We start from the raw sequence: 26,817 nt of genomic DNA, 5'->3' as shown, positions 1-26,817 counted from the left end.
ATTCTTAGTATATTTCATGCAGAAGACCATCAAACTTCAGAGGATATAGGTATGGGATATCGAAGCCGGGTTTTTTTTATGGTAAATTGGTCCTGGATATGAAGATGTATGGTGCCCCATTACTCAACATCTTATTATCATTCCCATAAAATATTGTACTCTAACTTAACGTATTTACACTTGCGAATGAGTCATGTTTCAAATGTTTAATATATTATCTTAGGGGATCCACGCTCTACAAGCAATGCTTTTTAGTGGATCCCCTCATTTCTATATCAGATTGTGTTAAAACTATTTTACAAATGTTTTGGAACTCGTAATTGATTTGTAATCATTGTTATCATATTTCTTTGTATTGTTTATATTTATGTTTGTTTGATTTGTATTTGCTTATAATGTTAATGGAAATGGAAAAATAAAACTTGAAACTTGAAACAAAACCGACACAAAAATACTTGTTGTTTCAATGTCAGGAGAACTTCTGTGGAAGTTAGTCATTAGTAGGGACTTCAGACCACTTTCCTCGAGTGAAGTGCTTTGCATAGCAACTGGTACGCAGACACGTGGATCGAGCGATATCGATCTATGTCCGCAGCATTCGTAATCGCAACATTCAAATGCTAATAACTTTCTCATTATTTCATTTTGTCCAATTTATTTCAAACTATCGTTGATCTATTTCTTTGATTTTTTTTCTGTTTTCCCACAAGCTATCTTCTCCCAAAGTTTTTATTTCCCTTTAATTATTAAGTTACATACAGTGAATTGGTTATTTGTTAAACTACAGGGCGCCTTTGGAAAGCAGTTTTGCATAACTGAACAGGCCTACCCTGCAGTATAAAATAAGATAAATAAATGATTAAATGAATAAATAGATAAATATGATGAATAAGTAAATAAATTGATAGATAGATAAATAAATAATTAAATAAATAAATAAAGAATAAGTAAATAAATAAATAAATAAATAAACAAACAAACAAACAAACAAATAAATAAATAAATAAATAAATAAATAAATAAAATCACCCACATCATCGATGATCGTATATAAATCAGATCTGATTGGCACTGGCAGAGGCCCCCTTTTTCTGAAGTGTTCTGTGTACACCATACCTCGGAAAAGTGCATGTGCACTTTATTCATAATTTATATTATGCTGATTGCATATTAGGTCTAACCGACCATACCCGAGAGCAGGGAAGGGGGGGCAGAGTAGCCCCTTACAGAATTTCAATGACTTATTTCTTTGCTTGTCAGAGAATTGTTTAGGCCCTATCCCAAAATGGCTGTGACCTTTGGCTTTTTTTTCAGTGCATGGCGTCGATCAGAAATAGTTTGCCCCTCCTGTCGAGGTTTTCTGAACTTCGGACGCGCCACGGTACGTACCCCTCGATCCCTCTCTCACACACACATACTGGATCCGCTAGCAAAACCCCAAAGTCCCCCCCCCCCCCCATTGCCCCCGGCCCTTGCCTACCACCTGCACCGGGCACCTGCATGTGGCACTAGTCCAGTACCACAACCAGTATAGCCCCCCCCCCCCCCCCTCTACCAATCCCTACAACACCGTATTAATTGGATTATTGTCTCGTCATCTCAGTGAAGAAAGGCTTACACTGCAATTGCATTTAGGTAAAGGCCCCATTATCGATCTTGCTAAATTGATGAGCTTATGAAGTAACTAAAACTTTTTGCAAGGCTCTGAATTGAATCACAGACTCCGGGCTCAGCCGGGGGCTCAGACTGTCCTATCATTTTGAGATGATATAGTTTGTGGGGTCAGCAATACCCATCGATCCAGAGCGCTCGAGCGAAGAATTGCCCAAATGCTGCATCTGTTTCCCGATCTCGCGCGCGCGCAGCAATTCGAATGGTTGATTTCTCGCTTATTGATTTTGTACGGTGCTTAGATACCGGTACCACGATATTGACTATAGAGATTAGAAAGCTAGCTAGCGGTGCTGCGCTGGGTACTAGGTTCTTCAGGCGAATGAATGAAGTGATGGTTTGATAACGTTGAGCTAACGGTCACGGTACTTACGCAACACTGAGAGAAGAGGATCTCGTCGTATATACAGACAGCAGGAACGCAGTTTGAGCTTAGCTCTGCTCAATTGCACTGTGAATTGATTCTCATTTGTTTACAGGACTCTGGAACCGATTAAACATGGCTTCATTTTGTGCATCAAAGTTCTTGCCAGGCCTTATCCTCATGCTTGGCCTTGGAATAGCAGTCGCTCTTGCCAGCAATACTCCAACCCTCTCGCTGTTGAAAGATAACCTGAAAGTCATGAACATGCCATTGAGTGACTGGACTCACATCCTAGCAACCAACTTCACTAATTTTGTAGCATCTCAGACGCTTCTAACGCTCTTCATATTCGGTGTTGCCGTCTATGTTTTCCGTTATCTCTACCAGCTATTCCTAACCCCTTTAAACCTGAATAGGGAGTTGGGTGATGTCGGGTATATCCTTGATGGAAAGAAGAAAAGAGATGTGGTGAATGAGATCAGGAGAAGAAGGAAAGAAGGACAACTCCCACCCATCTACCCCAATGGATGGATTCCGTTAATTGCTTCCTTAGACTTGGTTAAAGGAGATGTCAAGTATATAACTGCTGTAGGTAAGTTTCTCCCGGAGTCTCACAACTTCTTTTTTGTTTTTAAAGTGACAATGCACCACAATAAATTTGTCATTAACAGTGGTTGATCCATGATTTTGAAATTGAGGGGGCACAAGGCGGGGGGGGGGGGTACTTAGATTTGTTTTGTACGGGGGTGTGCGGCTGAAGGTTGAAAACCCAAAGGGCCATACCCATATTTACAGGTAATTTTGTTTAAAAAGGTACCCATTGATAGAGATTTGATTACAGGGGCAGATAAAGGATTTCCAAAGGGGGGCCATTTTCCCCTGGAAAAATTGACAACCAAAAAAAAAAAAGAAGGTTATCACCCAAAACATACTGTCATTTCATGGCCAGTATCTAAAAATTGTGGCCATGTTTAGGATCGATTTCCCAGCATAAAACCATACCCCATGTCCCGGGGGGGGGGGGGGGCACTCAGTATGTAATGCATAGTGGTTATGTGCCGTGGAGGGGACCCCCATTTTTACGCAAAAATTTCCGTTCCAAGGCATAGCATTTTTGTCTTACTGAGAAAAAGAACAAAGAAAGTCGCTTCAAAGCATAGCATTTTCTTATTGAGAAAGAAGAAAGAAATCCGCTCTAAAGCTTTGCATATTTTCTGTTATGCCGTTCCAGCCATATTGATCTGCTACCAGTACAATGAGCCGCAACTTTGGTGAAAAGCGGCCGCAGAGCGCTGTCCGACCATCGCATCTGCGTTAGCCATTCCATAGGGATGAATACGCACTCACGCACGCACAGGTGACCCGTTTCAAGAACCCCCGTTTTCACAAACACTTGTAGTTCCGAGGCCTGTTCCGAGGACCCTCCTTTTCACAATAAGCCCGCTCCAAGGCCCCCTTTTTTTGTCTTGCCCGCGGCACATACCCACTACTTTTTTGGTCGAGTGCCCCCCCCCCCATTCCAGCGGCACATCCCTGTATGCCTTATTTCGTGAGTACCCACAAGTAGCAAGTTTTTGGATAGAACTAACTAATAGCAGGGGCACATATGACAACTTTCTTAGATTTAGGCTTTTAGCTGAAATAATAATAGATGTTCCATGGGCTATTCACAAAATATTAAGGGGATATGTGCCCCTTGCACCCTACCTTGTCAAGCCTGTATGGTTTCTCCACTGATAATGTTCATTATCTGTGCTAAACACAGATTATTTTTGAAGTATGAAAGTCCAGTTTAAATAGTACACTTTGATTATGAAGCAATGAGAAATTGTATACCTAGCTGGTTTCTAGATGTTCCTACGAAGCCCAATGTAGGAATTGTTGACTCCAGAAGTTGATAAGTTAAACTTCATGCTGAAAAAAAATGCCATGTACTGTGGTGGTTTATATGTCCTGGTATTTTGCATTTTTGTAATGTAATCGACTCACCTCATGGCTTTTATTTGGGGGTTATGACCTGCCAGTATTTACATTGACAATGTTTGCTAAAGTTGTGATTGTATTGCGTAACTCTTATTGACATTCTGTGTTGGTATGGAACTAAAAACCAAATATAGTAAATATCTATGTAGGATGATGGTGGTAGAATCTAACCAGTTTCATACTCTTCATTTAGATTGTCCTCAAGATTGTGAAAATGAGTGAATAGTCTTTTTTAATAGTCAATTTTCAAAAGAAGACTACATGTATAGGGAGGCGCGATGGCTCAGTCCGTAGAGCCGGTGTTTCGGATTCCGGTGACCCGGGTTCGATTCCCAAGTGGTGCGCTAGCGCCCTTTGGTAAGGCATTTATCCTCATTACAAGGTCCCTCGGAGAGGACCTTAAGCCATTGGTCCCCTGGTTGCTTACTCACAGGCATTCATGCTTTCTTAGCAGTCGGGTAAAAAACCTTGGTATAATCGGTAAATGTAGTTGGAACTTGGATATAATGTACTATTGTCTATGTGTTGTACATACATATGTGTACATCTGTGTAGTCTAAACACCCCCACCCCCCCCCCCCAAAAAAAAAAAAAGCTGTCTAGAGCTCTGTGATGTTAGTTGTGACATAGTCTACATGGATAGCTGCATACTGCATATGAATTCAAGGTTAAAAAAGAATATAACCTTAATTCCTTATAACCTTAATTCCTCAACTTCACAGAACAAACAAAATGCATTCTTTGTCACCCTATGGAGGCCCCTATTTAACAACATGATCAAGCGACTCGACCTGCAACAGCTCATGTCAGTCAACTGCACCCATACAATGTACATGATCCTTTCAATGTACATGTACAGGTATATACGCATGTACATGAACGCATACGTGTACATGAACATAATAATATGTGTGGATGCAATGCATAAAAAGGAAATGGCAGGACACATGACTGTATACAGACAACTTTCCATTTGGCAGATCATTATCCTCGAAAACATTCTGCCCTTTAATCTTTTAATACATTTGTGGTAATTTTGCAAATTATTAGGGCCTATTCCCTATCACTTTCAGGACTTAATTTTTCTTTTAATTTCAGGGCAAGCTCACTTTTTGCCTCGTCTGAACAACTTCTAACGTAAGGGCGCCTATTACCTATCCCCTTCAGGAATTCTTTTTTTTAATTTCAGGGCAAGCTCACTTTTTGCCTAGTCTGAACAACTTTTAACCTCAGGGGGTATTTGGCATAAGATATACACATACTTGATATATAACATTGATGAATAATGCATATTCAAATAGCACAGATAGCAAATAAAAGAAGTACATGAATATGCATGGCATATGAATAGCTGCTATTGAATATTAATGAACTTAAGTCAGATAGAGAGAACCAATTAAACCAGTGGATGAGAACTTATCATTAATAGCAAGAGTGAAGTATTATGCCATTGAAAATTACACACTCTGGCAAAAAATTTGCCAAAGTTTTATGCAATGGGCCCCTGGTATGTTGAAAGAAAATATGAAAAGGTGATGGAAGAAAAGATGGAATTTTGATGACTAACAGAGGAGAATAATGAAGAACACATCTACATGTATATATAACATTAAAGGTCAAGTCCACCCCAGAGAAATGTTGATTTTTTTAAAGAAAAAAATCAAACTAGCATAATGTTGAAAATTCCATCAAAATCAAATGTAAAATGAGAAAGTTATGACCTTTAAAGTTTTGCTTATTTTTCACAAAACAATATACAACTCTGTGACATGCAAATTAGACAATTGATGATGTCCCTCACTATTTATTTATTTTTTTATTATTGGTTGAATTATACAATATTTCATTTATTTACAGATTTGATTTACATGTACAACCAACTTGACTGAACCATATACATGTAGTATTAAACCATGCTAATTCTACATATGCAGGGAGGAATTAATCTTTTGACTCTTGACAATGAGTAGATAATTAGAAAATATAATTTCATATAATAAAATACAAAAGATGTAGTGAGTGGATGATGTCATCAGTCTCCTCATTTGCATTTAATGACCAGGATGTGCATATAATTTGTGAAATTAAGCGAAACCTCAAAATGTCATAAAGTCTTATTTTACATCCGATTTTGATGAAATTTTCAGTGTTAGTGTTACATGTATGCTTATTGGATTTTTCTCTTTTTATTCAAATCTACTTTTTGTTGGGGTGGACTTGTCCTTTAACTATTCTTGAAATCCTGTTCACATTACAGCTCTGTACACAATTGGAAATCAGTGTGTTTGATGAAATTATGGAAATACAAGCATTTCTTTTTAAAGAAAAATAATACCATTTTCAGTGATTGCACAAATTGGAGAGCAGAAATTGAAATTTTTAGATGTTATTTACTTTTTGAAATTCAATTGATGCCCGCTAAGTGACTTTTTTGTATTTTTTTTCAATTGTCCTTTCTCCTGCGTGAATGAAGAATCTTCTAAAGTTATACCAGATGAAAGAGGAGTCCTACGGCTTTATAATGATTTTGTCATTTGTCTATAAATGGAAAAGCTTTTAGCATGTGATGTCAATAAAACAAAAATTGCATTTTACTTCTGTAATTCTTTGATAACTTTTCACCAAACCTTTACTGACCCCCCACATCCTTTTCCCATTTTCTGTTTTTTATCATTAAATTAAAATTGAGTTAGATGTCAAGATGAAATTCCCTGTTAAGGTGGATATGATTCATGGGAGTTTACGATGTGGTCACCGTATTATCTCCCTCACGTAGGCATAAGTTAATGGTTAGCTTAACGATGTGTGTAACCTGTCATCTTTATGTTTGATGACCCATTTGCTGGGGATGTTTGCTAGTTCGATTGAATGGGTGGGTCTTGTTTCGATCATGCCTCATGAACTCTTGGCTTGAATCTTTGCCTTTAATGATCAATTTTACATGAAGTTATTCATTGTCATCATTGGTTGGTAAGTTATAGGCAGATAGCTAACGTTTTGTCAAACCTATATGGAGTGCCAGTTACTATGAAAGAAGTGGGATATGCACAGTCATCAATGTTTGGAAGTTTGAACTATATAACCCTGTCAACTTTTTCACCAAATAAAGTATTTTTCACCAAATAAAGTAATAAAATATCCTGCTACATGTACAAAAAATAGTCAAAAATATAATTGAAAAGTGACAAAGTAGGGAATTACAAAGATGTTCTGGAATTTAATGAGTTGGTACATTATCTTTGTCAATAAATATGGTAGAAGTATCATGAAACCATGCAGCATTCCATAAAACTGTGGTATATTAAATGTAGTTTAAAGGGTTAAACCTAAACCATGTCACCAGCGTTTCATGAAAGGACCATGTCAGATGATTTATCTGACAGTTTGAAGGGCCGTCTGCACCATCCCGAGTTTTCAAATTAGCGCGCTATTTCTGATCTGGCAAATTATCCCGATCTGAACAATCTCGAGATTATTTGCAATGCAGACGCAATTATCGCGCTATTTCGTAGGATTAATCTCGAGATTGCAATCCTAAGTCAACTTGGGATTATTTGCAAAATAGCGCGCTATTTTACGAATTATCGCGCTAATTTGTAGGTGCAGACGCACTCGGGATTATTTATACACGGCAATGCATCGATGCCTCCCTCGAGCAGGAATTGCTCTTCTTGCGATGGTGGAGACGGGGTTTCTTGAATCTCGAGATTAATCGCGAAGAGGGCCGATCGGGCTAAAATCTTGAGATTGGGCAAACTCGGGATGGTGCAGCACCGCCTAGTGTGGTAACAGTGCCTCTCAGCCAATCATAATTAAGGAAAGTTGTCCGAGAGCTCTGACAACTTGTCGGGCGAAAATGTTGACGAAACGTTTCCCAGCAGAATACCACCCATGGTCTACACGTACATCTTAGAGAAATGATGACTACATGTTGGCCTTTTCTTGCCCCCCCCCCCCTTTACATGGAGTTTTCTTGACTTAGTCATTGACAGTATACTATAGATGTCAAGTTCAAAGACCAGTGATGCATTAAATTTTAAGCAGGGAATCGTGACTTTACCGTGTCTGTAAACTTAGTGAATAATTTGTGAGTGATGTAGTATTCTGACCATTCTGAATTAACCTCTTTAGGTATGAATGACCCTTTTAAATTATCATGAAAAATGATTTAAGAGTGCAGGATCATAGAGGGTAGAGGTGGAATAGGATTGGGGGATCGGGAATGAAGTACAAGGATAAAATCTGATTTTTTTTTTAAATGAAGGATGTAAGGGTGGGGGATCAGAGGGGAAAGTACAGGGATTAAGACAAATTATACAATCTTAAGTTCATGTAGTTGCATAAAATGCATAAAATGAAAGGATGAGTTGAATAATTGCATACAACGAAGAAATTTCATTTTTGATGATGTTCCATGGATGAAAGAGTATAAATGAAAGTCCTGGCTGAGATTAAATAGATGCTCTTGTCCCCTGGCTTGCCCCCTCCAGATTTTTATGAATTTGTCCACTCTCCATTTCATCTAATAACCAGTTGGTCTGATAGCCATTTAGTCCATATACCTCACCCAGAGGTTACAGGTTAGAGGTACATGTAGTTTATACTGCATCAAATGAGAGGATTAGTTGAATAATTGCATACAATGAAGGGATGAGGGAGGGAGTATAAATAAAAGTCCTGGCTGTGAGTAAATATATGCACTTGCCCCCCCCCCTTGCCCTCTCACGATTTTTATGAAGGCAACAGTTAGTACTGTAATTTAGCTGCCAGTGCTTGTTTGCATTATAGTGAACTACTTACACTGTGAAGTCCACCATCTATGGCAATGGCAAACAAATTCTGTAATTCGAAAACGTAGTCTTAACTTCAGACAAGATATGATTGGGGAGCATCAAGCCACAAAATTAACGAAGGATATCCGTACCGGTCAAACTCTGTGAACTTCATGATTTTTTAAACAATGATCATCAATATACAGCTATTTAGGAGATGAGCCAATCAGTCTTTCTGAATGAACTTACCGGAAACATGTTGCCATAGTAATGGCCTATTATGGCAATAAACCTAGATTACAAATCAAATCAAACACTTTATTTTTTTAAAAAGAAGTACTCATAAAATATACATGATAATTGCAGTTTCGGTACATCTCACTCCATTAAATTTTTTAGTTGAGTATTTTTTTAATGAGGAAATCAGAGATTGACTGTCCGCTGCAGGGCGTTGTCCCCTCTATGTCTCTGCCAACTTTTGAAAGAGAGGTACACAAGATCCAGCTCTGTTCAATCTTTATGTAATTTTTTTTTCACACAGTTAAAGCCCTTTTTATCAAGACAGTGTACAACAGTACAAAAATACACCAGATGTTGGCCTGTACTTCTTAAGAAGAAGAAGGTCAAAGAAGAGCTAGAAAATCAAAACAAAAAAATACACACTGTATATAGTTTTAAATACTTTTATTATTGATCTCTGTTTTTTATCATTGGCAGGAAATGATTTTGCAGTTTATAGAGGAGAGGATGGAGAAGCCTATGCTATCGATGCCTACTGTCCTCATCTTGGGGCTAACATGGCTATTGGAGGGATGGTCAAGGGCAACTGCTTGTCCTGCCCCTTCCATGGATGGGCGTTCGAGGGAAAGGAGGGAAAATGCGTTGACATTCCGTACCAGGAAGAAGGGAGTAAGTACCATGTCATTCTTCCATGCAATTAGCTCAGTTAACCGTTTCATAAAGCTGTTCGTAAAATAAGAGCGACTTTAAGAACGACTGGTGAACCTTTCTTACGCGCTAAACCATCGCCAATTCAATATACCACAATACCGCAAGAAGGGATCACCGGTCGTTCTTAAAGTCGCTCTTAACTTACGAACAGCTTTATGAAACACCCACCAGGACTGTGACAATTGCTCATATAAAAGCCCCGGGGATGGGGGGGCACTTACCCCGACGAGTGGATACCACGCGCAACCAAAAAAAAACATGTAAAAAGGATGTTTTTTTCAAGATGGGGCACATTACATACGTAGCATAATAAGGGTGTCAAAACCGCTAAAATAATGAAAAAAGGGTATCTATTTCGCTAGGAAAGCTATGTGTTTAGGATCAAATCTGCGAGGGTATAAAAAAATCAAGACTAAAATGTTTTATAAAGGATGTACTTTTTGCCCCAGGAGTCAACACTACGTGTTACGATTTGCGCGAGTTGGGCTGTACTAAACTCAATGATGTAGGTATAGGTAAAACCGACGACCGACGTCCGTGACATAACATTGAAAGATACTTGTTTTATAGGGGTTCAATTCAGGGAATACTTGCCAATAGTATCGTTTTGTTTCCAATACTTGTTAAGGGTTGCATTATCAGAATATGGAAAATATGTGTTTAGAGTGCTTTTTGAGATCTCATGGTCGCGTATGGTATCCACTTGTGAATGGAAGTGGTGTTTTCATTGGTGTTTTCATTATTTCCTTGTTTTTTATTTAAACACATATATATTTGTGTATTAAGAAACATGTAATTTGTGTCTTCATAAAAAAGGTACTACTATAGAAATATTATCATAAAAGTACTATTAAAGCAATATTGTGCAATCGATTGTATTCTGTATATAAATAACGGTTTTGGTAACAATCTCATAAATGAATTCAAACAGAATTCAGTAAAATGACCACTCAAGTATTTAGATTAAAAATATGTGCTAAATGGCTCTGGAAAATTTGCTGAGAAATGAGCAAAATAAGCACACCGGAATTCTAATGTCTGGTATTTTCCCCAATATCATTAGTACATTGTCCCACGTATGCCTTTTTGTGTTAGTGACCATTAGATTTTTCAGCTAGGTTTTCACGATTTCACAAAGATGAGTTTAGTTCACTGTACCAGAACTAGATCTATGATAATATTTTGACTTAAAGACTTCTCATGAAATAACGGTTTTCTGCAATTGCTCTCTCTTACATTGAATTCTCCGAAACCCAGAATCTGTACCTAACCAGGCTAAGGTGAAGTCATGGCAGGTAATAGAACAGAACGGGTTCGTCTTGGTGTGGCACGACGCTGAGGGAAGGGAGCCCTCGTGGTACCCAGAAAACATCTCAGATTCAGAATGGGGCAAGATGTACCACCATGGAACCACAAAGCATTCCATAGCCGCTCATGTGGAGGTGAGTATTCATGGAAATCTGGGAATCGGTCTACGAGGCCGGGTCCATGAGGCCGATTTCCTCATTTTGTGTTTTTTTCAGTTTTATCAAGATGATTGTCCATCAAAATTGAAGACTAGCAGCTTAGCCTAGATTAAATGTTAACTGAATATATACCTTAGAACATTTGACTGGATTGTGGTAAACAGTATTTAATTATGAGAAAAAAAGATATACATGTAGTATATGTATATAAAACTTGGTCTTTCTGTAGACCCACAGCCGCATTGACGCTCTTAATGTCATTGTATCTTTGGTGTACGGAGCCAAATGTCACAGTGTCAGTTTCAATTAGATGTACATTATCAATTGGTAATACGACTTGAAACTGATAATTATGATGAACTAATAAAAATGAGACTGGTCTGTGCATGGTGCCTTTAGATAAGTAATATTTGCACATACATGTACAGTGTACTACATAGTGTGTTTGATGGATGAAATATGCCACTATTTGCTCAATTCTAACTGTGACTTTGAGCTGTTCTCTATGACCTAGATGCATTCATTCTTTTATTTTTCGGCTTGCAAACAAACTGACTTGTTTAATGGGTAAAAATTTCCTTCAAGCAGCTAGACGTATTAATTTCTGTAGTAAAATAGTGTTTTTGACTGATCTGAGCTTGATTCACATTATCATTGTCATATAAAGCAGCATAATCATTACATTACTGTTTAGTGATCAATGCATAGAGGTCCAAAGTTCACACATTTTAAAATGATACAATGACTAGACAAGAATAGAATAAATGTTTGGCATTATCTGAGTGTCATTCTCAAAACGTTAAATTTAATCCTATGTATTCTCAGTTCTGGCACCATGAGGGGGGGGGGCTGGGAGGCAGCTGCCCCCTTTGATTAAAAAGAATGAAATAACAATGGGAAGAGTACATGTAGATCAAATGGAAAAATGAATAAAAGATAAAAGGTACAGTCATATAGCACATTTTATCAGCATTTCAAGAAAGAAGAAAGGAAGGGGAGAATTGTTGAAAAGAGAGTGTTGGAACAAGTACCTCCATGAGTCCATGGGCATCATTTTTCTTCTTTTTTTAATAGATCAAAGTAAAGCCACCTTAACATATAGGCTTTATAGGCCCTGTTTGGAGCATAAATTAAAAAACACGATTACTGAATGGATGCAATCAGGACTAATTATTTACCCTCTCTGATTTTGTCCAAGTCTTGGCACAAAGGAAAACGACTGAAGTTTACAATTCTATGGCCCGTATTGCGTATTCTGAAGTCAGGCCATGGTCTAACTCTGTGCTAAAATTATTGGAAGTCAAAAGTGTCAAAATTGTATTAAATTGTATGTTTCTTATGATTACTGTGCTCTTTCCTGATTCATAGATTGTGAAGACAATCATCTATTTATACTTCCTACACAATTAGGAATGATTTGAGAGCCAAATGAGGTGTAATATTATATTTCTACTGTTCGTGATTTGTGTAACAATTGGCTATCCATACTTAAACCACAACTTTAAACCAGAGTTAAGTTAAACCCAACTTCTGAATTCTGGCCAAATGTTGTATCTCTTATTTATTACTATGTCCAGGGGGTAACCTAAAGAGGAAGTATAATCAGTAAGAGTATTGTCTGTACATACACCTGTAGGCTTACATACAGAAATATACACTTCACTACATTGTGCTGATAATGGTTCTGATAGTACTGCTAGATATTCATGTTTTTATTTTTTTATTATCATTTTAATCTGTTATTTTTTAATTTCCAAGGGGCTTGTCCTAAAAGGGCACAAATCACTCATTTACAATATAAATTTTAATTGTACCTTGGCTTGAGGCCTGTGTATGCGCAAACTTACAATTAATTGTGCTGTTTATGTGTATTTAGTGTACAGAGCACAAACGTCACAGTGTCAGTTTCAGATACAGGTATCGATAGGTAGCATGAATTTGATATGAAACTAATATTCTGTTTATAAGAGATAATAAAACTGGTTTGTGAGTGGTGGGTTTTTATGTAAATAATATTTTGCATGTACCTGTACTACGTAGTGTGTTTGTTTGGTGAAATATATATGCCAACTATTTGCTCTTTTGACGTGTGTGACTTTGGCTGTCCTCTACATTGGAAACAGAATGTTATGGAACATGCATAAAAATATCTATGACTCAGATTTTCCACCCAATTTGAGAATTTTTAGAGGGAATCAACAAAATGCCAAGTCCCTTTCAGTTTTGAAAGTGAAGTTGTTGCCTAAAGACAAACTACACATTAATTATCAAAGATATTCAAAGCAGTTTAAAGTTCAATATTGACTTCAATAACTCCATACATCTACTTGATTTGCTAGTTCAGCCCTCTGGACTGCCATACCCGAATAGAACTCCCAAGGATTTAAAAAGCGCGAGCGCGCCCTCTCCCGTTCAGGCTTACTACCCATGATCACCGCGCAACTAGCGTCCATCTTCCTCTTTTGCTTTCGGCAAGCCACCTGTCAAGACGTGCTCAGATAAGTCTCCTAAGAGCTCAAATCTTTTTGAGCTTTGGTATATTATTTTCGCTTATCTGTGGTGCATTCTCCCTTTTAATTTCAATCTTTCCATTTGTGTGTAAGATTGTGTTCAGAATTTACACTTGGCGTGACTTTTTAGACGTGTTTTTTGGTGACACCTAAATTGTTTTCTAACGTTTGAGTTCTCGTCGCGCCGCATCGCTAGCGCGTTCGCGAGGCACCGGGCTTGGCCTGCCTACGTGGCAGCAAGCCTTCACCACCTGTCATGGTTATTGTTCTTCACGTTCAAAGCGTGGTGGCTTTTGGTGCCGTTTTTGAATTAAATTCTAGACAGCCTCTACACTTTGTTGTCGATGGTGTTATTGTTATTTCTTTTTGCAGGTTGGGATCTTCAACTCTGTTCCTTCCTTGCTTTCTGGAATTGATTTATTAAGATTTTCGATTGATTATTGATTGATTAATTCTTCAATTCTCTTTCCTTTCTGTTCTGAATAAATTTCTTAATTGATATTTTATTCACAGGCGGATCTTAAAGCTCAATTCCTTTTTCCTTCTGTTCTGAATAAATTTCTTGATTGATATTTTATTCACAGGCGGATCTTAAAGCTCAATTCCTTTTCCTTCTGTTCTGAATAAATTTCTTGATTGATATTTTATTCACAGGCGGATCCTAAAGCTCAATTCCTTTTCCTTTCTGTTCTGAATAAAATTCTTGATTAATATTTTATTCACAGACGCTTCGGGGATTGTTTAATTCGGCTTACGCAATTATACCTGATGATTGTTTGGTTATTCAATCCCCCCTAAAAAAAAAAAAAAAAAAAAATTTTTTGACCTGTCCCGGAATTGTTTTCTTCGTTCAATTCCCTCTTCCCTCCTAGTCTTATATATTTTTTTATTTCGACAGGCGGGCTCTACGATTCCCTTTGAGGATTTACTGTGTCGTTCTTCCTCTTGGAATCGTTACTAGAGACGTTCCTCCTTCCTCCTGTTCTGAATTTCTTTACCTTTCCACAGGAGGTTACTTTTTTTTTTTCCTCTTGGAAATTATCGTAAAATTTCTCTTATCTAGGAATTATTTGTCTCTCAATCCCTTTTCTTCCTGCTCTGAAATGCTTGTTTTTGTGTTTCTTCGCAGGTGGAAACTTCTTTCTCTTCTGAACTTGCATTCATTTTTGAATTTTTGTTTCGAATTTTTCCTTCGGGCACAAAAAAAAAGAGAATATAGTAGGGGAACCTTGTAGGAGTTCTTTTTTCAAAGTCTCCGACCTCCTTTTTATTTTCTTACAGGCAGATACCTAAACTATTCTTAGGTTCTTCTTCCTCCCTACCCCTCCCCTCTTGTTTTGTTCTGTTTGCTCAAACAAACTCCTTTTAGGAGGAGGGAAAGACCACTCCGGTCTCCACTTTTAATCTAAGCGAGATCTTTGTAAAAAAAGAAAAAGAAAAAGAAAAATTCTTGTTTTTCCTTTTTCAGGGTAGAGAGAGGTATCTTTGAATGGGACTAACACAGCCCCAGAGGACCTGGTGCCCTCCACGGGGACCGTCCCGATTGCAAGTTACAGAAGTCGGCCGCCTCCAGGCGAGCAGGAGGGACGCCGCGGTGAGCGCCCAGCGGCGGTGAGTATGAGGGTGCGTCGATCAGCATTCCGAATTTGCGGTCGGATGCTAAGAGAAGAAGCCAAGACTGTGGTGCCACGGTCTCGGACAAAGGAAAAAGTGGTAGCCAAGGCTTCCAAGCCTAAACTAGGTCCTGCCGCCGCAGCACCCATAGGGCTATGCGACCCACCGGCTACCGGGTCACCAGAAGTCCGGAGGGAGAGTGCGGTTCTCTCCCCCCGGCACAGGTCAGGATCTCTGCCGTATAAGTCGTCCTCCGTTGACAGCATCGGGAGAGATCGCCCAGCCCCTGACCGCGAGAGGCGTCACACAGACTGTAACCACAATCTGATCGTGACCACAATCTGACCCCGTCAGATTCGGGTGAAGTTTCGTTGTTGGCGGCCGCCCTGCCAGGGGCGGCAAATCGTAAGAGATCACCCGTGCCTCTTGTGCCTTCTTCTGCTCCGGCCACGCCGGCGGAGCCCGCAAAATAAGAAGAAGAAGAAGAGGTCGAAGGAGAGGTCGGCCAGCCCTGTTGCCATGGGCATTCCTCCTTCAGACCCTCTTATCGGTGGCCAGATGTTACAGTCATACATGTTATGCTGCTATATTCTGCTACCGCGAGAGGCGTCACACATCGGGCTGTGACCACAATCTGACCCCGTCAGATTCGGGTGAAGTTTCATTGTCGGCGGCCGCCCTGCCAGGGGCGGCAAATCGTAAGAAATCACCGTGCCTCTCATGCCTTCTTCTGCCCCGGCCACGCCGGCGGAGCCCGCAGAAAGAGAAGAAGAAGAAGAGGTCGAAGGAGAGGTTGGCCAGCCCTGCTGCCATGGGCGTTCCTCCTTCAGACCCTTGTGTCGGTGGTCAGATGTTACAGCTATTCATGCTGCTACATTCTGCTACCGCGAGAGGCGTCACACATCAGACTGTGACCACAATCTGACCCCGTCAGATTCGGGTGAAGTTTCGTTGTTGACGGCCGCCCTGCCAGGGGCGGCAAATCGTAAGAAATCACCCGTGCCTCTTGTGCCTTCTTCTGCCCCGGCCACACCGGCGGAGGCCGCGAAGAAGAAGAGGTCGAAGGTGAGGTCGGCCAGCCCTGTTGCCATGGGCGTCCCTCCTTCAGACCCTTGTGTCGGTGGTCAGATGTCACAGCTATTCATGCTGCTACATTCTGCTTTCGAGTAGTGCGGGTTCACCCCACCCTCGACGTCTACTCACCCCGCTGATGCCCCTGAGCATCAAGCGAGACAAGTGGGCAATAACCACCAGACACCCGGGAAATCCTCGAGCGATTCTGTTAAATCGCCAGCCAGTGCACCGACTTACCGGGTGCCCCAAGATCGCGTGTGCTTTCCAGCATTTTCGTCGATCTCAGAGCACGTGTCCCAGCCGACACGCGGGGCCACCCCGGCGCTTACTGGACAACCCCCCGGTTCAGTCCATAGAGCGAGACTCCCTTTACGAGGACAACCCCTATCCCGCGGGCGACTTTTCAGTAAGCGCTCAGGCGCTGCTTGACAAGTATCTACCTCACATCTACCCTCCGAGCGGGGGTATTGATGAAGCAAGGGAGTCCATATTTTCTCGCCCCGCCTCTTCAGGCGCTCCGAGCTCAATCGGCCGAATTGGGGGTCTCGGAGAGTGACGGGGTCGCTCTAGACGAGGCGGCTCCTACGACGAGGAAGCCGCCAGCTCCGTGGGTGTAAACCCACCCCCGCTCTGCTGCTGCCCGGAAGCGCCAGGCTCCGGCGCCGCCGTCTCGAAATTTTCAAGCCTCTCGAGGCTAGCGAGAAGGCAGAGGCAGGGGGGGGGGGCGATTATTATGCAGGTACTCCCGAATTCGCCCTCTACGTCAAGCTCACATACGGCGACGACTCCTTCAGCGGTAACTCTCTCCATTCTTCCCCCTAAGCGGGCCCGTAGATTGGAGGTATGAATCTCTTACATACCGCATGCCGCACTTCTCTCGTGAGAATGTTTGGCTGCTTTGAGAGGACAACCTATCACGTCCGCGGACCGTCCGCCCAGGCGACGGGACCGTCGCTTTTCTGGCCTGAACCTCACTTTCTATTCGAAAGTAAGGGTGCCCTGTCTTACTTAGCTCCTACCCTTGCAACGCCAGAGTCAGGGCTATAGTACAGACACCCGTTCTCCAGCGATCGCCGCTGAAGAGAGGGCGACTCTGATATGAGCACCATCACCGCTCAGCGGTATGTCTCACTATCTCATAGCTCTCCGAGCTTATGAGTATGTATATCGGATCTGAATGTCACGGCGATTAAAAGTTCTCCTGTGCTTAATAATCGCTATGCCTTCACCACCCGATGCATTATGGTTATGTTAACCTATTTGTCTCGTATTCGGGCGGCTCGTACGAACCCTGCCCGAGCTGCCATCACCGGTCGTCCCCCCGGACACCGCCGGCAGCACCCGCACCGAATACGTGGAAGGAATCAGCTTTTCATATGCTAGATATCCCTCCTGTTGACATTCACAGCTGTTCCCCGAGTCTTTCCCGGTTGGGTAAACATCATCTCGGAGGAAAGTAACCGCCGTACATCTCATGAGATTGTTGGCTATGTACGTGCGTTCAAACTTGTTTAAAGCCCCAGGATTCTCTGTCGGCATTCTATGCCTACTTTCTGGGCACACCCACCGTACCGGGTCGGCGAGTTCACACCAAACTGTACACCGCCAGACCATCGGTCGAGCTCTAACTGTCTATCTTATAGACTGCCCTCTATGTGGGTCAATCTTGCGGGCGTCTCCGCCGCTCCCTCCTTGTGCGGAGTGGTCTACGGTGGATGTCTTTACCGTGCCCGTTAGTCGAATCGGCTTCTTTCTTAGAAATTTTTTCACGGCACACTCGAGTCGCCCCGCATGCTGCTTTCATCCTCCTTCCATGCAAGGCATGTGGCCAGGGTCACCGCACGACCGAGGATGATGTAACAGTGGATGGATGTATGCTTATGCCTTCCTAACCACGATCACTACGACCCGCCTTCTCTCGGGCCGACTGTGGATGAGCCTCTCCATGTAAGTGATTTACTTCACTGGAGTTCTTCTTTTAGAAATTTAGATTCTCATCCCCCGCTGCTTAGGGCGTCATTTTTGCCGCCCCCCCCCCGCAGCTTTTTGGAGCTCCTTATCTTACCGATATCGGACTGTTCCACGCTGCCGCAACCGGCGCCGGCGGTGCTCGCTCTTACGATCACCTGAGAAACAGGCCTTGTGACTGTTTTCATAAACAACTGGTTCTCACCGCAGACTGATGGAAATTTTGTGATTACTTCCTCAAGTCTCCTTCGCTTGTTTCTTCAAGCGAGGACTTCGACACTCTTAGCCAGTTTCCGTCCCTAACTTGATAGGACAGGGCCGTTGCTACCTCATTCGATTCCGTTGGGAATGTAACGGTTGAGGTATCATATCTGGCGATGTCTGTTCGTTTAGAGCATCTCTTGATGGTCGTTTACACGTAATATCGTGACAGATTTTTTTTCGCCAGCTCCCTCTGGCGTACACTTGCTGCTGCTAGGGATTCCCCCGCCCAGCGGACAGCCATCGCAGCCTAGCCTCACGGGCTCTCTCGGCGATGGTGGCTTGAGCCAAGCCACCTCTTCCACCGCGGGCACTGCACCCTCAGATGGGTGCTTCAATCAGTATGGGAGAAAGGGGATCCTGAGTTCTCTCTCGATCACTCGGTCTAACACACTTTTGTCGTGATGTGTACCGCGCTGTATCCCTGACACGCCCGTTGAGCTGTTTTGACCAGACTGCTCTATTCTACATAGGCAACATGTCCGCGGCATTCCTTATTAACAGGATGGCACTCAGTCGCTTTCTCGACCCTTGTCTGCCTTACGAGTGGTTTTCTTCCTAAATCCCTACTCTCCGTCGTTCCTGGTCCCCTTCGGACCGCTAGTAACTTTTTACCACAGCTCTCTATCAGAATTCTGCAGATTTCTGCCCTCACGCATTTGAGACAGATATCGAATTCTGGGCGTTTTCTCCCACGCGGAGGCTTCCCCTACAGAAATTTCCAAGCTTGCGGGAAGCGTGCGACTAGCTTGCGCAAGCTTGCGGCATGCTAGTAACTAGCATGCGGTTAGCTTAATAAGCGTGTGATATGCGTGCAGAGTAATAGTTAAGCGATCTTTTAGCGAGCAGGGACTGTTCGCTAGCATGCACTCGCTTATTAAGCGAGTGCCCTGCTAGTCGCATGCTAGTTACTAGCAAGCGGCACGCTTAAATTTCGGTAGGGGTTCTGAGATATCTCGCCTTCTCAGGTTGGTCGATTGATCACTTACTGAGCCTTAAAAGCTTCAGTTTTCCGATCACGATTCTTGTTGAAATTTTCAACAAATTTCGATTCTTACGCTCTAGTCAGCAGGTGATGTTGTTCTCCTGACACTAGGCCGAGGGCCCATGATACTTAGTATTCCTGAGTATACAGGGCATTCCTCTCGAGGACATTTTTGAGGGCCGCCTTTTGGCGCTCAACTAACTCCTTCACTTCTTTCTACTTGAAGGACATTCCGTCCAGCGAGGCGAGATTTGCTGCTTCGGCGCTTAAAGCAGCTGCGGCTTTTTCCCCCTCTCCCTAAATTTCGTTGTTTTTGTTTTTTCTTTTAAATTTTCTTAGGCTTACAATTGAAAACATGCCTCCCTACGGTTTGAGTCCGTGCTGGTCTAGCAAATCAAGTAGATGTATGGAGTTATTGAAGTAAATTATGAAAATACTTACCTGATTTTCTTATTTACGAGATAACTCATACATCTACTTGATACCCTCCCACCGACCCTCCGCCTTGCGTAGCAACATGTTTCAACGTATGGGCTTGCGAAAGGTGAGGAAGATGGACGCTAGTTGCGCGGTGATCATGGGTAGTAAGCCTGAACGGGAGAGGGCGCGCTCGCGCTTTTTAAATCCTTGGGAGTTCTATTCGGGTATGGCAGTCCAGAGGGCTGAACTAGCAAATCAAGTAGATGTATGAGTTATCTCGTAAATAAGAAAATCAGGTAAGTATTTTCATAATTGATAATGAAAACAGTAGCACAGAACTCTGATAAATTTACAATCCTATCAAAATTGGATACTTTTTGCTTCTTTAATCAGGTTTCCATATATTTTATTTCTCATTCACTCTGTACAAGGACTCTCACAGAAAATGTTATCTTAAAGAGATTCGTAGATAAATAAATGATTTTTATTCTCTCGTTGTTTTTATGCTGGGCTGTAAAGTGTGTTATATTAAGACATGAAAGAGTAATTGTTATTCGATTTCATTTAAATTTAGGTATGTTGTAAAGTTTTAAAAATTTGAATTTAATCGCAAACAAATTCTGTCAAGAGTTACAGGCACTGCCCAGGAAATATTGTTTGTTTATTATTCCATAAACTCTTGTAAAGCATTAATCTTTGGGCCTGAGGATTCTAATGTAGTTATTTCTGTGAAGATAATTGGTGTGAGGGCATTCTTGGAGCTACATGTATGTAGCAATAGATTTTTTACTCTTTTTCATAATAATTAACATTGAATTTCTCTCCATTTTATGTTATTGTTAATGAGGGGAAAAAAGAGAAGTTGTGGAATTTCAATTGTCACAACCGCCAAGGGGGGGATTCTCTCTGGGATGAGTCACAATGTGACATAATTTTGTACATTATATTGATATTTTATATTTTCTTGTATGTCTCTTTTATAGGAAATATCTGAGAATGGGGCTGATTGTCAACATTTGTCATTTATCCATGGAGCTTTTATGGGCAGTGGGAACGACCTCAGATACATGGGAAGCAAGTATGTTCAACCGTCTCATTAGATCTTCATATATTCAAAATTCATTGTCATGCCTAAAGAAAGTTAAAAAATGAACAGTGGCATATTCAGGCAGTCAGTATGTTCTACACAAAATACAATGTGTAATATACCTGTATGATATGTATGTACAAAATTATGACACTAAATGATATATGACACAAAAATTGCACAATAATGATAATATAGAAATACTTTAAAAACAAATCAAACCTTGTATACATGAATGCATTGGATTTCCTTGACTCGGCGTGATAATGTTTATGGAGATAGGCAGTGATGCAGAAATAGGAGATATGAGGGGATGAGCAAGAGTACTGCATTTGGTACCTGATAAGTGAGGCTTAGTATGTCATATTCTTGTCTGTTCCGTAGGTTGTGGAGCTGGGCTTCCCATTCCTGGGGAGGTACATGGGAACAAGACCCGGACCATAAGCACATTGGTGTGATGACGGTCTACCACGCTTTTAGCTTGTTTGGGATGCCCATAAAGGTCACCAAAACCGAGAGCAGAGCCAGACAGGTGAGTTTGAGTGAAAAAGATACAATTAAATTCAATAATAATAATAATATGTCCATTTATATAGCGCAGTTACTATGTGCATATATACTCAACTACACTTTGATACTTGGTATCATATTATTACCCCGGCTGTAGCTGAGCTGTAATATTAATAGACGCTAAAGCGTTCAAGGAATAAATCCTACTGGGTACCCATTTACCTCACCTGGGTCGAGTGCAGCACAATGTGGATAAATTTCTTGCCGAAGGAAATTACGCCATGGCTGGGATTCGAACCCACGACCCTCAGTTTCAAAGTCTGGAGACTAATCCACTGGGCCACAACACTCCATGATGCAATTCATTTATTTCACATTGCTGTACAAAATACAAAGAAACAAAATAATATCAAAATGGGAATACGAGCAGATTCATAGATCAAGATTGTTGTGTGGAGGGTGTGTGAGGGACAGACAGGAGGACTTTGGCCAGGTGAGGCAAATGGATGGATGGATGGATAGATGGATGGGTGGGTGGATGGATGGATGGATTGGTGGGTGGGTGGATAGATGGATGGATGGGTGGGTGGGTGGATGGATGGATGGATTGATGGGTGGATGGATGGGTGGGTGGGTGGTTGGATGGATGGATGGATGGATTGATGGATGGATGGGTGGGTGGGTGGAGGGAGGGAGGGAGGGATGGATGGGTGGATGGATGGATGATGGATGGATGGATGAATGGATGGATGAATTAATCAACAAATAAATGAATTATTGAAAAAATAGATTTATTGATAAAGAATAGATGAATAAATGAAAAAAGATGATAAGATATGAAAAGCTTATTTATTAATCTTGAAAATGTAAAATGACAAAAAAAAATACAAAAATAGAATAAAAGATCTTGAAATCAATTTTAGTTGATGAAGCAACCATATTTTGGGTGAGATGAAATCCAAATTGATTAGTCCACAGTTTAAAGTTATTATTAGCTCAGGTATGGTGCATAAATCATGTGTCCTCTGTATTTTCTGTACAACTCCATGAGCTTGTCTTTATATTGTATCACTCTGTCTTTATTTTTCACCCCCTTTATTCAGAATGGACCAGCCCATGTACTCCTCCATTTCTTTCTGCCTATTGGCAGGGCTACTATCGTGATAGGGGTGACACCGATTGAGCCTCTTACTCAACTTGTAACTCAGCATGTATTTGCCTCAAGATTCATACCACGTTGGTTGGCAAAGTCCTTCCTTTATGCAGAATATGTCCAGGTATGTTCACTTGGTCTACAGACGGTTGGTGTACTTTGAGACATGCAGATTGCAAAATCTGTTGACATTCCCAGAGGTAAAAATTATTGTGTAAATTGTACATCTTTGTGTTCTGATAAATTTCATGAAAATGTATAACACTAGGATAAGGATGCCTAAAGGATCAGTTTTGCTAATTACACTGAACATGGCAACTTATTTGGTTTCCTGTATATACTACCTACCCCCAGTGGGTTTGAGAGTAATCATAGTCAATGATTTTCACAAACTATTGTTATAAGCCACTGAAAATCCTTGCATCCTATTGGCTTAGAGTAAATTTTTCATGAATTGCTCTCAACAAGTACATGTAGATTGAAACTTGTGGTCATATCCATTTTGTTAATGTTTCTGTCCTGCAGTTTGAACGCGACATAATGGTGTGGAACTACAAGACCTACCAAAGGAAGCCCATCCTTGTTTCTGAAGATCGACTCATCGCCAAACACCGAAGATGGTACTCACAGTTCTTCTCAGAGAACAGTCCCCGGTTTGAAGATAAGAAGCCTTCCCTTGATTGGTGATCCGTGCCTGTAATATCTTTGTGCATTAGAAAGCTTTGGTCCTGTTCACAAGCGAGTCTGGGAAACAGGTTTGATGGACATTCCAGTCGAAAGAAAGAATATCATTGTGCTTCACATGTCTTTTGTAAAATATAACACATAATGGCTTCACGTAAGACCTTCATTGCATGCAGCTACCATTATTATTACTCTTTTTTTTCCTAAATGATGTAATTTTGTGGCATTTTTAGTCATTCCAGCCATCCTTGTCATGTAAAATGTATGGTTCACTGATTTTCTCCCTAATGATAATATATGTAAAACTAAGTTCCAAGTATGTTACCTTGAGGGACTCCCAAGGAAGACTGGCAGTTATGGCCAGGCTACAGGCAAAGCAAGTTCTGACTTGATGATGTATGTTTACCTATGCACTAGTCCTTTACCAGCATACCCTACATTCTAGCCTCCCTGGGACTTGGAATTATCACATGTTTATCAAGGAAAAGGAAAGTTAGATAAGTTCATTCCAATGTAATAATATGAATGTACATTCCTGAATATATTGATGAAATTGAAATATTTTTTAAGGGAAGTACGAGAGTTACATGTATTTAGAACCGTAGCGATGAAAGTAATCATGTTATAGTAGATGACATTGAAATGAATGCAAGCCTGCATCACACATAAGTGCAATATGTTTGCATATGGATGTTTCTTTTACCAACCCAAAATGTATTCAATATTGGGATGATTCAATATTCAAACTATTTTGGAAGTATTATTTTTTCTTTGCTAGTGCCATTAATGCATCTTTGACCTGACCTTATAGTTTCCATTTTTCAGAGTGTGCGTTATTGGAACTACTTTTGCATTGGCATTCAAGTCGAAGCATTGCAGGCCACGACACACAGATGCAATGTGCTGCTTATCTGTTGCTATTTTTGTCTTGATAGCCTATCACAGAAATTATGTTAAGGATATGAATTTTTGAGCAGAAAAACTGTTGAGACTATGATTTGTGACTTTTAATGAAAGTTGGCCTTTGTCCTTTTGGACCAAGTGGAATTCAGAAGTGTGCATTGTGCAAAGCCTAGATTTTCGATTACACAAAGTAGTAAAATGTGTTTAGTGGCAATTGGGCTAAATAAAGATCAATTGATTGGAGACAAAATGTAAAGAGACCATATGGAATGAAACTAAACAAGCATTAGACCAACCGGGTTACATTAGACCAAGTGGCAATTTAATTTTTTTTGCATGTAACTCTAGAGTCAAACTGTGCATTACCAAAGATTTTTAGATTTAGAACAGGTAAGTGAATGGTTCTTGTTAAATTGTGTGAAAAAATAATCATTGAAGTGCCTTTATATATGAAAATTATTTATTCTAATCTTTAGACAAATATATTATAATTTGAAATCTAATCAATATATTCACAATTTAGTGCAAGGGATTGAAAAATTAGAATAGCTTTAGAAATCAGCAAATTTAATGCCTATCAAACAAAGTATTTATACATCTGCATTTCTTGTTGCGAAACAAGTATGCTTAAAATGTCAGGTTTTGTCTCATTATATCTTTTTTTCTTGCAGTTTCTGCATTACATGTGATTTCAATTGTTGGTGTGCTCAATTTCAGTTAATATTTGATGGCTATGCAATTTAGCTTGAATAAATGGGTCAATCATGGCTACGTGCAGAACGCAGAGTAGATTGCGTCTTTCCAACCTATGAAAGCTAAACACTGATCATTTGTCTCAAGTCTAATCAATGATTTGTGAACTTCTAAAATTTGTATTACTATCTTATCATTGGAGTAATCAATAATAACTTCTTTGATTAGAGACAGGTATGGAGACTGTGGAGTGCTTCCTGCTCTCCGTACCATGGGGTTTTGTCTCGGATCTCTCTTACTAGTTATTTATTGAAAGATTCTAGGCGTTGATAGCAGCGAAATATGAAAGTCCATTATTAAAAAAAACGCCTTGGTTTGTAAGAAGAGATGTTATCAATCTACTAATATACATTTTTAGATAGCGTGAGAGCCAATGGAAAAGGAGGCTTCACACTATCCGTTTGAGGAAAAGTAAATGATGTTTTTCGAGTGGGAGTTCTTCCCTGATCAGATAATACTGTAGGGTTTTTTTTACTAATGATATTCCTAAAGAAAACACCTGCAAACTTTAATTATGATTTTTACAGGGTTTTGGAGGGGTTCCAGTAATACCAGGGCTCTGTAACACGAAGGTTTGCAATGAATTGCAAATATGAAAGAACGGCACTGATTGCTTCCCGGTCAGTACTTTAAAAATACTGCACATGCAACGATGATCTTGATTGGTCATTGGTATTAAGCGTTTGATTGCAAACCTTTGTGTTACAGAGCCCAGGTCCTCTTTTGTGAATATACTTAGGATGCCCCCAAAGGAAACGCCGGCAAACTAGTATTCACTTTAAATTACGAGAACATTTACAGGCATCAGATCCTACAAAGCATTCCATTGGCCTAATTGTCTGGGACAATAGTGACTCTAATTATGCTTGTGCATGGGCCCATATATTTCTTTGTCATAGTTGATGCTGCATACACTAGTTTTTTTCAGAAGTTTCAAGGAATAATTCCAAGGTGACATTGATATTTGCAGTCTAGAAGCCAATATGAGACTAGAATGTGCATCCTTACACACTTATGATAGTCCTTTGCCTCACATAAAGAACTGTTGTAATTGTTTTCACACCCTTAAGAACTCCCTGCAAATGGACCTGGCATTTTCAAAAGAACATAATAGTTTGCAGGCATTTTCTTTGAATGGTATTCATACAAGTACTTTGCTTTAATAGCAAAAAGTCTTCTTTTTTTCCCTTGATTGGGCTGGTGTGAACGCTTCTTCTGTAGAGGACTTGGGAATATTCCTGTGCGTTACCAGACTCTCAGTGGTGCTTTGTTTGTTAACCTCTCAATATCTGGGTTATTAATTTTAGTAATGACATTCATTCGGGTAGATAACCTTATCTCTTGAGTAGGTTAGTGAATGAGTCTACTATGATAAAAGTCAAAGGTGTGTATCTGAGAATATGAAAATGAAAGATAATACATAATGGAAATATGTATCTGTATAGACTACGTGCAGTGCTTCATGTGGGCCAATTTGATGGATTGTTTTTTAATTGAAAGTAAACATTGATAGCTTCCAAGCCAAGTAATCCGTGAAATGCAGTTTACCAGTTTCGCAGTTACAATCCACAGTTGCATTCAAGAATTTTTTTTAGATTTAAAAGAATAGATGTCCTTCAAAACACAAACATAAAACAAAAAGAAAATGAGGCAATGGAAAGGCAATTCGGCATTAATTAAATGCCAGG

General features: G+C 40.4%; 1 protein-coding gene across 1 annotated transcript; it reads left to right on the top strand.

The window, feature by feature from the left end:
• Window positions 1–1,858: 1,858 nt before the first annotated feature.
• LOC121428635 (cholesterol 7-desaturase nvd-like) lies at window positions 1,859–25,300 on the top strand. The gene is made up of 7 exons (XM_041625399.1): window positions 1,859–2,627; window positions 9,508–9,699; window positions 10,999–11,183; window positions 21,023–21,117; window positions 21,511–21,658; window positions 22,740–22,913; window positions 23,315–25,300. The coding sequence occupies exons 1-7, from the start codon at window positions 2,171–2,173 to the stop codon at window positions 23,474–23,476; spliced, it is 1,413 nt and encodes a 470-aa protein (XP_041481333.1). The 5' UTR covers window positions 1,859–2,170; the 3' UTR covers window positions 23,477–25,300.
• The last annotated feature ends 1,517 nt before the right edge of the window (window positions 25,301–26,817 follow it).

This window comes from Lytechinus variegatus, chromosome 15 (genome assembly GCF_018143015.1).
Source record: "Lytechinus variegatus isolate NC3 chromosome 15, Lvar_3.0, whole genome shotgun sequence".
NCBI lineage: Eukaryota > Metazoa > Echinodermata > Echinoidea > Temnopleuroida > Toxopneustidae > Lytechinus > Lytechinus variegatus.
This window is presented reverse-complemented; position numbering and strand designations above follow the sequence as displayed.